This window comes from Procambarus clarkii, chromosome 5 (genome assembly GCF_040958095.1).
Source record: "Procambarus clarkii isolate CNS0578487 chromosome 5, FALCON_Pclarkii_2.0, whole genome shotgun sequence".
Classification (NCBI taxonomy): domain Eukaryota; kingdom Metazoa; phylum Arthropoda; class Malacostraca; order Decapoda; family Cambaridae; genus Procambarus; species Procambarus clarkii.
In genome coordinates, this window is record NC_091154.1 from 32,508,482 (window position 1) to 32,525,611 (window position 17,130).

The window sequence follows — 17,130 nt, forward strand, 5'->3', positions numbered from 1 at the left end:
ACCCTATATATAAATTTGAATTAAACACCAACTCACCTTTATGCCACCTAACCGGATATCATCAATAATTAGATGTAGAATGAGACACATGACCTCTGCAACATACTTGAAGCCATTAGGCCCTGCTGCTAGTGCTTGCATCAACTGACTACAAGATATAGATTTCTTCTTGTCTGTATGTACAATACCATAGTAGCACTCTAAGAACTCCACCACCATGGCCACATCACCAAACAGAGAATTCGGGATCTCCTATATAGGAAAAAAAGGTGATGTTCATATAGCAATCAAATTATTTCAATTTATTATACAATTAATTTTGTCTAAAAATAAGGGGGAATGGATAACAAAACTTGTAATAATAAAGACATACTTTGTGCCTAACAAATTAAATCTTGCAATACTACTGATAACTATATATATAGGTACAGTATATCAAAGCATAAGATCTTCAAAGGTATAAATGAATAATAACCAAAACCAGAAGTAATTGAAAACTTCTTGTGTAGGACAACAAATCAGAAGGCCAGACCCAATAACAAAACCTTTCCTCACCAGGAAGACTCAACAGTGTCTTAATCTCATTGAATTGCACCTAGGAATAGAGACTCTCATAAATATTTTATATCATATATTTTATAAGGTACTGCAATTTCATCTACAGCCTTCCCATGGGATGAGTATGGAGTGCATACCAAAGAAAGAAATTGAGCCTTCTCACTGTAAAATTAAAAAAAAAAATTGTAGCTGCACTGATGAATATTTCCATCAGGCCATGACAGCTAACCCCAAGTTAATCTTTAGCCCTTGTCACTATCAGAATGTAAGTCACATACTGTCTCTTGAGACATATCACTTATACAGTATCAATGATATTTGTTATTAGAATATATAAATGAGACTCAGGACACACATCCAGAGCAACAAAAAGCAAGGCGGTATCCCAGGCAACCTTTCTGATCTACATTATGCTCCCCCCCCCACCCCATGAAGCTGCGTGATATGCCAGTTCTTTATTATTATACAACAGCGCCTTTCCTTCCAATGGAAACAAGCTTATACCTGGAGAAAAGACTAATTTGTCACAGATGCATAGGGGATGCACAACCATAGGGAATGTGTAAGGTTACCCTTCCTCCCAAGAACAGCATGTGAAACAATTACAGTGTAATGAGTGACTGGTTTGATTTTGTTCCTAGAGCTAATTCAAGGCTTCAAAACTGTATGGCAGTTGCATTTTCTGGGCAAGTTTTTACATGAAATCAATTTTTCAGAACAAACAGCACATCAAAAACACAAAGATTGGCATTAAAATGCCAAAATTTAAGTAGGTTAAGCAAAACAAAACTAAAAAATGCTCACCTCTGGTGTAGGAACAAGCTGGGGTTGGGGAAGAGGCTTCAAGTTACCAAGAAGTTTATCCTCTATTTTTTGGTTTCGTTCCTTTATAAACTGCCGGCGCTTTCTTGCTTCATCCTTGGCCTGCAGAAAACAATCATATATTTAAAAATAAATACATTTAGTCTACCATGAGAGCATCATAACTCTTGATAGTAACTTGACTGCGTGTGTGTATATATGCAATCACTAATGAAGTAAAATTTATGCAATGCAAATATAACCAATTCCAAAAGACAAACTGCCTTTTGATTTCACCTAATTTGAGTGAAACAAAATTTAGTTCCTGGGCCCTGCATCTTCACAATTAATTTACTGATGCAATACCTTTATAATCTCATGGGTTTCCATATCTTTAGTTACAGTATATACATTTAAATCTGTGTCTAGAATTTGCTTCCAATATTTTATCTCCTAGATCCTTCCATTTACTGTCCTCACCAAGAAAATTTATATTTCTCTCTTAATACTCTCACGGAGTTTCATTTTTGTAGCTACATCTTCCCGGTCTCACTCAGTTCAATCAGGCTGTCTTAGTCCACTCACAAACATGTCTCTTTCAGAGCAAGTGACCATAAAGATATGCCTTGCACTCCACTAGGAAATTCTCAATAAAACTTTTACGGGTTGCATGTCCCACACGGAGAGAGAATACCTTATAATTAATAGTTATAATAATTAATTAATAATAAATATAATTATATATAATTAATTATATAACTATAATTAAGTTATTAATTAATAGAATTAATAGCACTGTTGATATACTGGCAAAAATAAATGCTTTCCCCTTCCCAATAAAACCAGCATTGAATGTAATGAAATGTCATTTTCTGGGCGAGCCCCAGAGGCTCATAAGAACATAAAAATAAAGGTAACTGCAGAAGGCCTATAGGCCCAAATGAGACAGCTCCTATTTATAACCACCCAATCTCACTCACATACATGTCCAACCAACGTTTGAAACAATCAAGGGACCCCACCTCCACCACGTTATGTAGTAATTAATTCCACAAATCCCTAAATGTTCTAGGCTCCCTGAAGCTATCCAGACTGCTATGTGCTATATTACTTTGGGGACATCAGTTACGGGAGTTTTAGTGTCTTCTAGGGACCACGAGCCAGAACCTGGCCCCCCTCAGAGAGGCGCGGGGAGCAATGGCCAGATGAGCACTCTACATTTAGAGTATGTCATGTCTGCCATCAACCGGGGTATACCCCCAGAAAGGTAGGCATGCCACACGCTGCAACCAGGAGGCCAGGTGCATGGTTTAGCATTAGCAAGCACGCGGTTCAGGAGCAGAAAAACATCACAATGAACCGACAAACCTGGAAGGTAAGGAGGGAGGCACGGAGACAGGGAGCCACCAGGTCTCTACGAGAGGCCTTTCATTATATTCACACGCTGGGTTTCTTGGGAAGCACCATGGTGCACCATGGAAAATGGAGGTACAACCAGAGAGGAGGAGAGGCAGCAAGTACTAACTCTTTAGTAGAAACTAATGGTCGGGAAATACGACCCTGGGCAACACAAGACTGAAGAGGACCAGGGACATTGGTCCTTGGTTATGGAATCATGGGACTGGAAAACATAGTCCACACACAACCTACAAATTATGTGAAAATCTTTAAAAAATTCTGATAAAAAAAAAAAAAAGATCTAGGGGTGGCTTTAGATAGAAAACTATCAACTGACGACCACATAAAGAACATCGTGCAAGAGCCTATGCTACATTTTCCAATTTCAGAATTGATTTTAAATACATAGATGACAAAATACTAAAGAAATTCTTCATGACCTTTGTTAGACCAAAGCTGGAATATGCAGCAGTTGAATGGTGCCCATATCTTAAGAAACACATCGACAAACTGGAAAAGGTGGAACGACATATAACTAAATGGCTCCCAGAACTGAAGGAAAAAAGCTACGAGGAGAGGTTAGTCATTAAATATGCCGAAACTAGAAGATAAAAGAGAAAGGGGCGATATGATCATTACGTACAAAATAGTTACAGGAATTGATAAAATTGATAAGGAAAAATTCCTGAGACCTGGAACTTCAAGAACAAGAAGTCATAGATTTAAACTAACTAAACCAAGCTGCCGAAGACGTATAAGAAAATTCACTTTCGGTGTAAACGGTTGGAACAAGTTAGGTGAGGTGGTGGAGGCCAAAGCCGTCAATAGTTTCAAAGCGTTATATGACAAAGAGTGCTGGGAAGACGGGACACCATGAGTGTAGCTCTCCTCCTGTAACTGCACAGTTAATTACACACTTAGGTAATTACTTGCCTACCTTATATACCATGGGCACATTGGCCCATCCAAACACCTACCTTATATACCTCACAAAACCAGAAAGTTTTGTTTTCTCTTTTTTACATGTCTTTATTTTTTGGCACTCATATGATGTGATAATTTTTTTATAGTCACACTTATAGGGTTAACAAAATTACACTTTGCACTCCTGAAAAAACAACATTTTACATTAAAAACAATTTTGTCATAATTTTCCTATACAATATCAAGCTTACACTCCTAATACCTTTTGTTTAAGATAGTTCTCTTTCTCTTCTGGTGACAATTTAGCTAATGTGTTTTTCTCTAACATACGCTCATGACGACTCATTATTCGTTCACGAAGCTCTGCATCAGGTATAACCTGAAAGAACATATCATCTATTAAAATTTTAAAACTTTAAATAAAAAGATCACAAATATTATATAATAGCAAGTACTGTATGTTTAACATATTTCCTATTTTGTGCTAGATATAATTGTGCTTTTGTGCTAGATATATTTCACATCAACTGTAATGACATTTGGAGTTGCTTTACCTCAATTTGGTTTAGACTAAGTTTCTTGATTACTTGATCCATAGTGTGAACCAGCTTCCGTCCAGTCCCTTTTACACCCTTTAGAGTGCTATATTGGTGCACCATTTTCTTCATGATGGGAATTCTCATTACAGCCTCAGCAGTTGGCCGCTGAAATGGTTAGATTAAAAGTAATAACAAGTAATATCTGGCCAAGCTCACGAGGGTGAAAAATATTTGAAATGATGAGAAAATGTAAATGACTTAATATACTCCTACAATTTTATTGGTTTTTAGTTTATATTTAAATTAAAAGTAGATACTTTTTTTTTTTGGCAATCAGCTGAGGAAAGTATCACTGGTCTCTTTCCCAAGATATTTCTCTCATTACAAATAATATAAGATATTCTGAAAGATGTCACAGTAAGAATATAAGAGAAAAGTGTCTATGACAGTTTAAGAGAAGCATATTACACCTGCAGGCGATGGGAGTCACAATAACGTGGCTAAAGTAAGTTGACCAGACCACACACTAGAAGGTGAAGGGACAACGATGTTTCGGTCCGTCCTGGACCATTCTCAAGTCAACTGTGGTCCAGGACGGACCGAAACGTCATCGTCCCTTCACCTTCTAGTGTGTGGTCTGGTCAACACATTACACCTGTTCTTATGTAGAGGTGAGGTGCTGCTATGGAAAAGTACTGGTATAATGACAAATGTTCTGTGATGTTATGTGACAACAAATGGAATAAAAAAATTGTTTAATCTCCATTCATTATACTATTCCCCTTTTCTCTCCAGGTTGGTGTCTCCCCACTCCTCTGAGCACAATGAATTATAAGTTTAGTTTCTAGTGCATTGCTTGCTACTGGTAAAGCTAACACACAGTGAGTCTTTTAGCAATTAAACTTCGACTATGGAATACCTTTTCAAATAAGGTGTTTAAACCTTTCTCTCCCTTTTTGTGGAGAGATGGAGATAAGAGATTTATAACCAAATCCAAATTTTCTGAAGTTTCTATAATGTAAAATTTTGTATGACATAAGCCAAATTCCCTGATGAACAAAAATTTGCCATTTTCTAGGGACTAAATGTTAAATGTCACGATTTTCCCGACTTGTGATTTCTAAAACTCTTTGTTAACATTTCCATTTCTTATGCTCAATCTTTTGGCTCCCTCACTTGATTGTGGGTAAAGTTGCCAGTGGCAGGAAATTAGTAAAGGTACAGTACTGCACTGACAATCTTGGTGGAGTAAACAAGTTACAATGCATTAATTGCAAAAATTAAGGTAAGACTCAAAAGTAGGCAGTACTCTGTAAAAGAACACTAGAATTGATGCTCAACATTAATACCCATGAATATACTGTATTAACACAAAATCTCCGATGTCTGAAGTTTTATTGTAAGTCAAGTGTCGATCAAGTCAAGTGCCGAGCCCCTGTTGCCGATCTCCTGAGAATTAGCTGCTACTGTATACCCTACCCATTTCACAAATATTTAGTGGTAAAGATTATAGATTATAGGTGTTCAGAGAAATGTAGTAAATGTTTGTTAAGTATGTTGCAATATTTGTCAACACAATAATCTGGCATAATGTCACCTGTATTTCATATGTCATGTTTCATCGTTAACAAGATGATTTCTAACTGCAGGATGATACTTAAGCAGAGTATTTCATCATAGGCTGCAATACAATAATTAAAACCTATATTAAAATGAAAATCTGCACATGGGATTGTGCTTACAATTACATCATGCACATTTTAAGGAGTTTCACCAGCAAAAACATGTGTGAAAGGTTCATAATCTGTTATAAGATCATGAATAACAACTGAAATTTAATGAACTACCTATAAACCTCTTGTGAAAAACATCCAATACGATCCCAGTGGTGGTGGGAGTAATCAGGTGACAATTTGCATTTGCTTGTGAAAGAATGAGTACAGTATGTAGAATGACTGAATGAATGTGTGCAGTGTTTGATTCAGATGTGGTGTGTAGAGAAGTTTGTGTAGTTAATGTGTAGAGGCATGGGTGTATACAATAAATATTGGAGCCCTTAATTAATGCTGGCAGCTTGTGGTTCTTGACTCTTAAGCTAATTAACGTGATGAAAGCACTTTTGTTTGAGATCAGATCAAGAGGGATTGAGAAGTATGGCCTACCTGGGCAATGTAGATTGGGCAGAGATGAAGATGTGAGTTATATGGACTGTTACTGAGAGACAACATGTCTCCAGTAGCAGGTAATATGACAATGGATTATAACTAATGACTATCATGGCACCTCACTTCTCTTGCAATCTGAGTACTGAGGGAATAGACAGTGTGTCAACACTGTGTTCTTCTTATCTCTAGAGGTGTATTCTTCATTGTCATCAGGTGAAGAATATCCCAATCATGAGCCCTCCATGCATAAACTCAGTGAGCAAGAACATGATCATGATCTCACACACTACATTATTAAATGTCCAATAATTAGACCCTTCAGATCTGCTAATATGGAGTACAGTACCTGGAGATTTGGAATTACTGGATTCACTTTCACGAATGGGAATTTTGTAGTATCACCAAGCTACCTCATGATACACTATGTAACCCTTCATATAATCTAGGACTCTATGGTAACTATAAATATGGATGTACCTACATGTTAATAAAAAATAACAGTAAAATGATAAACTGACACAGATACCATCTCTACCACAAACACATCCTTCTGGGCCAATAACCTGACCTCAGGTCATGCTCAGAGAAGCAATGACCATCTCCAAGCACACAGAACATACTGCACATTTGGTAATTAATTGTGACTGCAGTACATGAGTGAAACATGAAGATGTGTGATGTAAACTAAAACATTTGCATATCACGAAGAAAGTGGGTTCTATTCAACAGTCTCGCACTAGTAAGAGGAGAGAATAACAATATAAACAAAATAGAGGTATGTAATCTGCGAAGAATAATCCAAAACATTGGGTTGTTTCTAAGATTTTCAACAAATAGAAATAAGCAGCCATCTTCAATACATATAGGCATAACTACTGATCTTGAAAAGTGTTTTAAGGCAATGATGCATGAATAATGGTTTGAGCAGATCTAATACAGAAGTTTCTGAATGTGAAGAAATATGAAGTTATGCAACATTTGGCCTATTGGAAATAGATTTTATAAACAAGGCTAATGCAAAGAGAAATCATACAAAGGTAAGCAGATACTTTATATTTTGAATGTATAGAGAAACACCAAGTTGTAAAATAGCTATTTTTCAGTTATAACAATACTAAACATATATTAATTACTAAAAAAAAATTAATACTGTGAAAGTGTAACTTACTCTTTTCTGGGGTGATTTTTTAGGAGTAACTTTGGGTTTGGGTGTTCCATCGGTATTTTTCCTTGGAGTCTTCAAATCAAAGAGAGTTGCTTGTTTCATCTTCCTCACTCCTCTGACATGCTCCTTTCCATCTTTTGCAACCTCTCTTTTCACAGGCTGTTCTAAAGGAACAATACCTGGAGGAGTAATCACTTTTGGCTGTTCAGAGGTTCCATTTTCTAGCTTTGGTGACTTATTTGCCAAAACTGCAAGAGATATATTATCATCACTATCACTAGTCTCTATTTTCACAGGTTTCTGTAACCTTGCAGAAGGCTTTGGTGGTTCTGAATTTTGGCTTGGCTTTGGAGTTCTCTTGAAGCCTGGCTTTGGACCAGGTTTTTTTCTTGGGGCATTAGGATCCCGTTTTTCTTTAGGTTTCCTAACTTTTGGAGATTTTGAAACAGGATCAGCTTTCTTTCTTTTAACACTCTCTTTAGTCTTTTCACCTTTCGTCTTTTCAGGTTTTGTCTTTTCACTTTTTGCTTTCTTGGGTTTTTCTTCACTTAATCCTTCTGCCTTTCTCTTTCTGGCTACTGAATTTGTTCTTGGATGTGTAAATATTGAAGCCAGCTTACTGGGAATGTTATATTGCTTAACTAGTTCTTCTGACACAAGCCATGGGGTATATGCACTCGAACGCTGTCTAATTGCATTAGCTCGCACAAACAAACGAAAATGCTCTTTTGGAGGAACCTTATATGTTCGCCTGTGGGAGAAAATTTGTTTAAATTATACTTTGAAGAGATTGTACATATATAGCTATATTCAAATATTAAATACAAATAATCTCATCAATTTCTTTAAGAGTGAATGCAAGCTTACCTAGCTGTATTTACAAGAACTATGTTCCAGCTTCTAGGCCTTGCCTTTTAGCTTTCAGTCAAGTGAAATAACTCCTGACCATCCTGTTTTATCATTTCTACTATTAAAACTGACTGGAGACAGCATCTGATACCTTTCTCCAAGTCATTCTACTTATTCACTGCCTAAACAATGAAGAAACACTTCCTTACATTTATTTGGTTCATCCTAGCTTCCATTTTTCATCTATATGAACGTAGCAACCCGTTCTCGCAAATTCGTATAGTCAATATTGACTTATTAACACTTTCGCGCTATCTGGACGCGCCGGCGCGTCCCGTTTCGTCTAACGCTAACGCATAGTGGACATAAAGTTGAGTCCTCTTTTAAAATATTTGTATAAAATTCAATTTTTATCCGATTTACTTTGGGTTTGTTTCAAACTGCGCGCTACGAGGCTCTCTTTCTCACCACTAGGCTGCATGGTACAATAATTTCATGAAAGGTGTGGATAACTTCGATCAAATGGTATTTTGTCCCAAACGGGTTGCAGGTGGGTGACTTTAGCCGTTTATACTGGTAATGCTTCCCCCATATCATGTATTATATGCATATGTCTGTTTAGGGAATTTTATTCCGATCAATATACAACCAAAAATAACTGTGTGCAACAAGTATAAACTTGACAAACATAACAAAAGTAAAAACATTTCGTGTGTGTTTGACGCTCACTGATATGTTCCAACGTTGTTTTATATTTGGCGCTATTCTAACTTACGCTTTGTTGATATTTTTTACCTATGGGCACATAGAACATTCTATTGCGAACACATTGACACAAAAATGAATGACGTACATAGAAAATTAATGTCATGAGAGTGAAATAAGTATAAACTTTCAAAGCGCCGTGCGTCGTCCCGTCACCGATACCGGGTAACAATTTCACCACTTCCCACACTCTTGCGGGCGGGCCGCATCATTATTCTACGCTTATATTCATATCACCGTGTTGGGAATTTCATTGCGAGTCCATTGATACCAAAATTAACGCTGTAGAATAAGTGTGGAGGTGATTACAATCCCAAGAGTAAAAACATTTTGTTGCTCATGGGCGCTCACGGCGAGTCATCTTCGTAGTTATTTATTTGGTGCTGGTATCCCTATACGTTTCGTGACTTTTTTTACTGATGTTCTTCTAGAGAATTTTATTGCGAACACGTTGGTACCAAAATGAAATACGTAGCATGAGAACTAAGGTCAGAAGAGTAAAAAGAGTATACACATTTTTGTTTTTACGCTTAAGCGATAAAAACGCCGCACGCACATTCGGTTGGCTGAGTGACCTTCGCGGAAAGCGCGAAAGTGTTAACTACGTGCATAGGTGATATACTAAACATAATAGATACCCTTAAAAAGCTTCATAGAAAACACCGACCTTACCTAACCTTGTTAGTATCTTAAGATAAGCATCTTATTGCTTCGTAATTACAATTATTACTTAACCTATACCTATAATAGGTTAAGTAACAATTGTAATTACGAAGCTATAAGATGCTTATCTTAAGATACTAACAAGGTTAGGTAAGGTCGGTGTTTTTCTATGAAGCTTTTTAAGGGTATCTATTATGTTTAGTATGTCACCTATACACTTATTTAATAAGTCAATATTGACTTTACGAATTTGCGAGAACGGGTTGGAACGTATTCACATGCAGTATACTGCATAATATAATTTTATGCATATGATAAACTTACTGGAGATATTTTGCCGGAACGTCTGTCATGATTTTGTCTTCTCCTATCACTGATACGTCATACAATAATGGAAGTAACGGATTCTTTTTCTTTCCAGGGGAGTCGTCCTTTCCCTTTCCTCCACTCGTGGGACTCGACTCTTCACTCCCAGCTGTACCATTGCGTGTGCCATTGACCATTGAACCCTCACAAGCGTGAGAACAACCGTTGGTAAGAGGAGTAGCTGGAGTTTTTGGCAAAGGGGATGTCTCCTTTCCATTGGCCATACTTCCTGCATTGATTACACCATTGTTGCTCTCCTTGGAACTGATGACACGGACTTGCATCCTGAAATTAAATGGAAAAAATCTATATATTCAAAGTCTGACTACCTTTTCTGAACTATGAGATATTTATGAAAGCTAAACTTTGAGGTTATCATCAATATAATTTATAAGATTTGATATGCTAAGTACTGTACTTACGCTACTAAGTATTATGATTATTAACCTATTCACAGCAGAGCTAGCCAGCCTACATGCTCTCCCCACTGCCACATTTAAACAAAAAATATACGACAAACATATGCTCTTAACAGTTTGTAGAAAATAAAATTCGAATATAGTATAAAACTATTTTGAGCTTTTAAAAATAGAATAAATATTATTTTAAAACGTTTCTGAGCTAGCATTGGTTGTTCCATGAACAATGGGCTTGAATGGCCCACCCAAGTGACCCTATAGCATCAGTGTCATGAGCCAAGAGGTCGCCCAGAAAAATAAAACAGTAACTGCAATTGGGCTACAGTGCCATCAATAAAGAAAGGAACCTTTGTTTTATAATTATTGTATATATATTAAATGCTTTTGGTTTTAAGTTAATGAAGCTTTCTTGAGATACTGAATAAAGCCCCCAAACTTCCAGCATTTCCCTATTTAAAATAACATTCAATTTATACCAGGATTGTACCTGGACAGTGTTCTAGGAGTTCTTCTACTCTCCCACACAGGTAATGGCAAAAAATTTAATCTTATCATGAAGAATAAAAATAACTTACGGCTGTAGTCCCAGTAAAGTAAGCTCTTCACCAGGGTGAAACCGGGAATAGCATAGATTTGCTGCAGCTTCCACTAACTGATCTAATGGCAATGTACCTGTGGACAGAGGAAGGCAATTACAATGACTACTGTATAGTAAATTTATTGCACTACCTACTTCCCACAGATGGAATTTTAAAAATAAAAACTGATCTTGGACTGAAGTGCCCAGTTCTATCATTGCTGAGATTAAGTCATAATAATGTGGCTGAAACAAATAACTAAAAACCCACACACATAAAAATGAAGAAAGTTAACACTTTCGTGCCTAGGGCATGCACGACGCCAACTTAGAGGTCACGCCCCCAACGTACGGGCGATCTTACAGGCGAGCGCGCGGCGACACCGAAATGTGTATACTGTTTCAGTTTTCTCACCTTAATTCTTGTGCTACATCGTTCGTTTTGGTATCATTGTGTTCGCAATAGAATTCCCTACAGGTGTATATGCATATAATATCCAAAAGCACGGCGTGACTTCCCGCAGCAAAGCCTAAAATTACTTGTGAACGAACACCAATTTGCACACCGCAGCCTAATGTGTATATTTGTTCAGTTTGATAACATGAATTTTTGTGTTACATCTTTCATTTTGGTATCAAATTGTTCGCAATATAAGGGCGCATATTTTAAAACTATTCTCATAATAATAGAGCAATAACTGGAATTTTAACCAATATTTTAATTTTGGACGCTCATCATCACAAAATTATTTATAATCTTTCACGTGTTTTGACATCAAGTTTCATGTTACATCTTTCATTTTGGTATCAAATTGTGCGCACTCTAAATTTTGAAACTCATTTTGAAACTATCCCAAAGTCGATCGGATAATAAATGAATTTTATACAAATATTTTTTTATCGGATGCAAGACCTGTCCGATGCTCTGACTCAAGAGAAAAAAATCGGACGCAAGTGATGTTCGAAGAGTACTACAGTATAGTGTTAATAAGCATAGATAAAGATGACACAGTTAATGTCAGGAATTAGAAATCTCCCTTAACACTTTCGGCGGGCAGGGGACAGATACTGCGTCCATAAATACCTCTACAGATGTCCAGCAGGGACACATGTTGCTTAACCACTGCACTGCGCAAAGCGCCTTTAGGCGCTCAGAGAGTTGTGCTTTTTGTTTTTTAATTTCGCTATATTTTAATGTTTTTTAATGTTTTCATTACTATTTGTGTTTTGAAATGGAAATAGTTGACTTTATAAACATTTTGACATTAAATTTACCTGAACATTTGTAAAAATAACAAAAATATGTCCTTGACAATTGCACCAAGACGTTTTTGCCGAAAATAGGTGAGCAGTGCAAGGGTTAAAAAATTATAATATTTGTTAAAATTCCTTTTTTTCCACGATAATTATAGGAAAATAATTATGTTTTAAAATGTATGCTAAAGTCTTCCCATTTTCTGTGATGGCCCATGTGGCATCATGGTCCATTGTTATCATGTCTATGCTCGTGACCGCTGCGGCCTCCTCTCGCATCCAGCACGTGCCCATTCCGGCTATTTTTCTTCAGCTATATTTGTTACTGTCTTTATAAATCTTCTACAATTACTCCAGGATGGATAGTGATCAAGAACAGAACCATTCTAAGACAAAAGCAGGGGGGGAAAAAACACGTCTGAGGGAGAAGCTTAGTAGTGTTTGCCAAAAGTACAGCAAAGAGAAACTCACACCAACAAAATTCCAGGCTTTAGTTGAAAATTTTTCTCATCTTGATCTTGAAAGTGCCAAAAGTGACAGTGATGTACATAGTGAGGTGGTTGAAAGTGAAACAGCAGGTAAGGCTGAAATTAAAAGTGAGATGAGTGATGATGATGATTATGATACCACCCCACGTGCAGGGCCTGCTATTAGAACTCGTATCAGATGTATCGCTCATACCCAATGTACCCCACGCACCAGTTTTGGTGAAGCCTGGTGGTCTACTGACAACACTGCACCATTCATAGACAGTTTTACTGGAACACCAGGCTTGACTGTACCAGTACCAAGCACTCCTCTGGGATTTTTAGTTGTTTATTATGCAAGATTTGCTAAAATTTACAGTACAGTATATGAAACAAACTTGTGTGCATCACAAAGCATGTCCAATGCTTCTAACAACACAAACAGTAAGAGGGATGAAGTGAGTGTAAAAGACCTTGCCAGATATTTGGGACTGTCAATGTTGATGGGCATTGTGAAGATACCATTATTGAAAATGTACTGGCAATCAGGTAAATTGTGGCATGTACCTTCTTTCAATACTTTTATGACTGTGAGACGATATGAATTGATTGCAAAGTATTTTCATACTCATAACAATTATGCCATTCCCAAAGACAATCAAGATAGACTAATAATAGTTAGTTCATGGAATATCTCACACATAAATGCAGAACACTATACATTCCCCAGAAAAATCTGTGTTTGGATGAAGGCACAATGTTATCTAGCTTTCAAGGTTTATAACCCAAATAAACCTGAGAAGTATGGAGTAAAAGCTGTACATGCTAATTGAATCACATACTGGTTACATCTATGATTTTGAAGTGCATGCAGGAATTGGGAAGATACCAATTCAAACAATTATGGGCTTGATTGAACCACTGAAGAACAAATGTCACCATTTATAAATGGATAACTACTATAACTCAGTTGAAGTGAGTGAAAAGTGTGAGCACATACCCATTTAAATGGGGTTGACTTAACCCCATTTAAATGGTAGAGAATGTGACAAAAATAATATTGTGCCCAACTTGACCAAGAAGAGATACAAAATACATGATCAATTGATACTTAACACATCATTAACTTACTATGATGAAGAGTACGAAGAATGGGTTGCAGGAGGGGTGTGGGAAATGAGGAGCTAAGAAGGATACGAATCTTAGCCTCGCTTGTCCAAGCCTCTTGGTGAGTCAGGCCAGACTTGCCAGTGCACTGACAGGTCCAAATGCTTTGGCTGTACAGAGCTAATCGGTCTTCATAGTCACTGTTGAAATAACATAAAATTATTAGAAAAGAACATAAGAGTGAATGTGCATCCTCAGTAAATGGTACTGTATTTTCAATACAGTACTGTACCTACAACAGGATTCTGAATTCATCTATACAGTAACTAAATATGGTCTGATAAAAGTCAATCACAGAAGATAGCCTATTCCTTTATTTTGAATTGACCAATCTTATGACACAAATATTATGAAATGTCACTATAATTTTTGCCTTGGGCCCTTTTCAATGACATTTCTATAGCCGTAACTACAAAATAAATTGCCGTCCACACTTCCATGGAAATAAACATTCCATTCACCTGGCCTGGGTCTCGAACCGTGGACCCCATGCGTGTGAGGCCATAGCACTATCTATCAACTAGGCTATGAGCAGTCTAAGGAAAGTTTTCAGAAGCAGCATCCTGCTGCATACTGAAATTTTTAACTCTCCCTGACTACTACTAAAGCCCAGAGGAATTACTGACCCCGCATCCATTACTAACAAATTTCAGTAGGCAGCAGGATGCTGCTTCTGAAAACTTTCCTTACAAGACTGCTCATAACCTAGTTAATAGTGCTACGGACGCACACGTGCGGGGTCCACGGTCCGAGACCCATACAGTCCAGGTGAATGGGATGAAGCTACAATACTTCTATATTTATTAAAAACATATGACCTTCACATGAAGGTACAGTACTTAAGTTGCTTGTTCCCAACTTATTTTGTTTCCTGCACCTCAATATTATTACAGCAGAATTGGAAAAATTTGTACTGTATGTATTGAAGGTGATGATGCAAGTGATATAAATTTTTAAATGGTAGAGATACTGTAACATGTTCTAGCTCAAGTTAGTTAAGTTTCAGTGCTATTAAGCATTAATGATGAAAGTGCACAAAAACACCACAAACTATGCAGCAAAGATGCAATATTAGTGATGAAAAGAATAAAAATGTGATCTTAACCATGTTACAAAACGTCAGAATAATACAAACATTTAAGGTAGTCGAATGACTGTTGCTAAATTATAAATATGGGGTGTGTTTGCCCAATTAAAGTTGGAGTAAAATCATGTGTTATCAGATACTTGCCAGTTCTTAAGCACTAGATTAAAACAAAAACAAAAAAACATTTATATTGCATGAAATGGGATGGGCTGTGATGGGATGGATGGGTTTTTACCTAGGTGTAATTACAGGATGAGAGCTACGCACGTCGTGTTCAGTCTTTCCAGTACTCTTTGTCATATGACCTTTGAAACAACTGACAGTTTTATCATCCACCACCTTTTCACTTAAACTTGTTCTAACCATCTACCACTCTGCAAAAAGAAAACTTCCAAATACAGTATGTTTTCAGCGCCTTAGCTTGAATCTATGATCTTTTGTTCTTTAAGTTGCAGGTTTCAAGAATTCCTTTGTTAATTTGATCCAACCCTATTACTATTTTATATGTAGGGAATCAAATTGCCTCTTTTTCTTCTATTTTCTAGCTTTGGCATATTTAACACTTCCAGCCTCTTTTCACAGCTCTTGTTTTTCAGTTCTGGAAGCCATTTTGTAACATCCTTTTGCACCTTTTCCAGTACATTTATGTGCTTCTTATAAGATGTGGACACCATACAACTGCTACATATTCCAATTTTGGTCTCACAAAAGTCATGAACAATTATTTTAATACTTCACTATCCATATACAGTGTATTTAACAGAAATTCTGAAGTTGGAAAGCGTAGCATATGCTCCACACACAATGTCCTTTAAGGGGTCCTCTGGTGACAGTCTACTATCCTGAACCACCCCTAGATATTTTTCTTTATCAGTTCTTTATGCCATTCCACATAATTTGTAGGTTGTGTATGTGTGGCCTATTTTCTCCTATTCCACATTCCATAACATGGCATTTATTTACAATGAATTCCATTTGCCAACTGTTGCTCCATACACTTATTTTGTCTAGATCATCTAAAAGTTCATGACAATACAGCAGTCCAAGTCTCTTATCTTTCCTAGTAGCTTAGCATCATCAGCAAACATGTTCATATAATAGTTTATTAATACTGGTAGATCGTTTATATATACAATGAACATTACCAGTGCAAGAATTGAACCCTGTGGTACTCTGTTAGTAACACTTCTCAAGTCTGATGCACTGTGTCTAATTAATGCCCTCATCTTTCAGCCAGTTAGAAAATTTTTCATCCATGTTAGCAGTCTGCCTCTCACCCATCCAGCATGTTCCATTTTCCAGAACAACCTCTTGTGGGGAATTGTCAAAAGACTTTTTTAGGTCTAGATAAACAGTCAACCCCCCATCTCTTTCTTGCAGAATCTATATTGCTCTACAATAAAAACAAAGTAGATTTATAACACGAGATCTTCCTGTTTGAAAGCCATACTGAAAGATTGACTTATATTATTTCTCTCCAGGTATTCTATCCATTTGGTTTAAAAAAAAAAATTCTAGTATTTTGACTACCATGCTTGTCAACAATATGGGATTTATAATTTAGACGTCTTCTCTGCAACCATTTATGTAAATTAGAACTATGTTTGTCTTTTTCTATGTATGTACTAACATTCCTGTACGCAAAGATGTACATGCAGTTACTTTGGGAATCATCTGAAAAATTATATCAGGCTCAATCAGGTTCAATTATGTATATTGTTTATTCCTTATCAATGGTATAATGGTGGATTATAGGATAGAGATGTGTTCTACATGTTTATATTATTGTAACTATGTGGGGAAATGGGTAAACTATGCATTTGTCTGGAGACCAGCAACCATGTGTCCATACACTTGGCAGCAAAGAAACACTGGACACTGGCAGATTTTCATTAACATCTCCATTCTAGTGTTATTTTATAAAATGTCTGCTTTCAATTTACATCATAACTTCTGCAATAACATT

The 17,130-nt window shown here is 36.7% G+C and overlaps 1 protein-coding gene across 2 annotated transcripts in view; it reads right to left on the reverse strand.

The window, feature by feature from the left end:
• The window catches only part of LOC123765714 (tyrosine-protein kinase BAZ1B-like), a 59,697-nt gene that overhangs the window by 38,611 nt on the left and 3,956 nt on the right, over positions 1 to 17,130 (reverse strand). For both annotated transcript variants that reach the window (XM_069300669.1, XM_045754411.2), the window contains exons 2-9: positions 14,042 to 14,217; positions 11,188 to 11,284; positions 10,152 to 10,478; positions 7,554 to 8,301; positions 4,236 to 4,385; positions 3,944 to 4,060; positions 1,363 to 1,482; positions 37 to 252 (exon numbers count right to left, since the gene is read on the reverse strand). In XM_069300669.1, the coding sequence (XP_069156770.1) occupies positions 37 to 252; positions 1,363 to 1,482; positions 3,944 to 4,060; positions 4,236 to 4,385; positions 7,554 to 8,301; positions 10,152 to 10,478; positions 11,188 to 11,284; positions 14,042 to 14,217 (1,951 nt within the window). The remainder of the gene's footprint in view (positions 1 to 36; positions 253 to 1,362; positions 1,483 to 3,943; positions 4,061 to 4,235; positions 4,386 to 7,553; positions 8,302 to 10,151; positions 10,479 to 11,187; positions 11,285 to 14,041; positions 14,218 to 17,130) is intronic.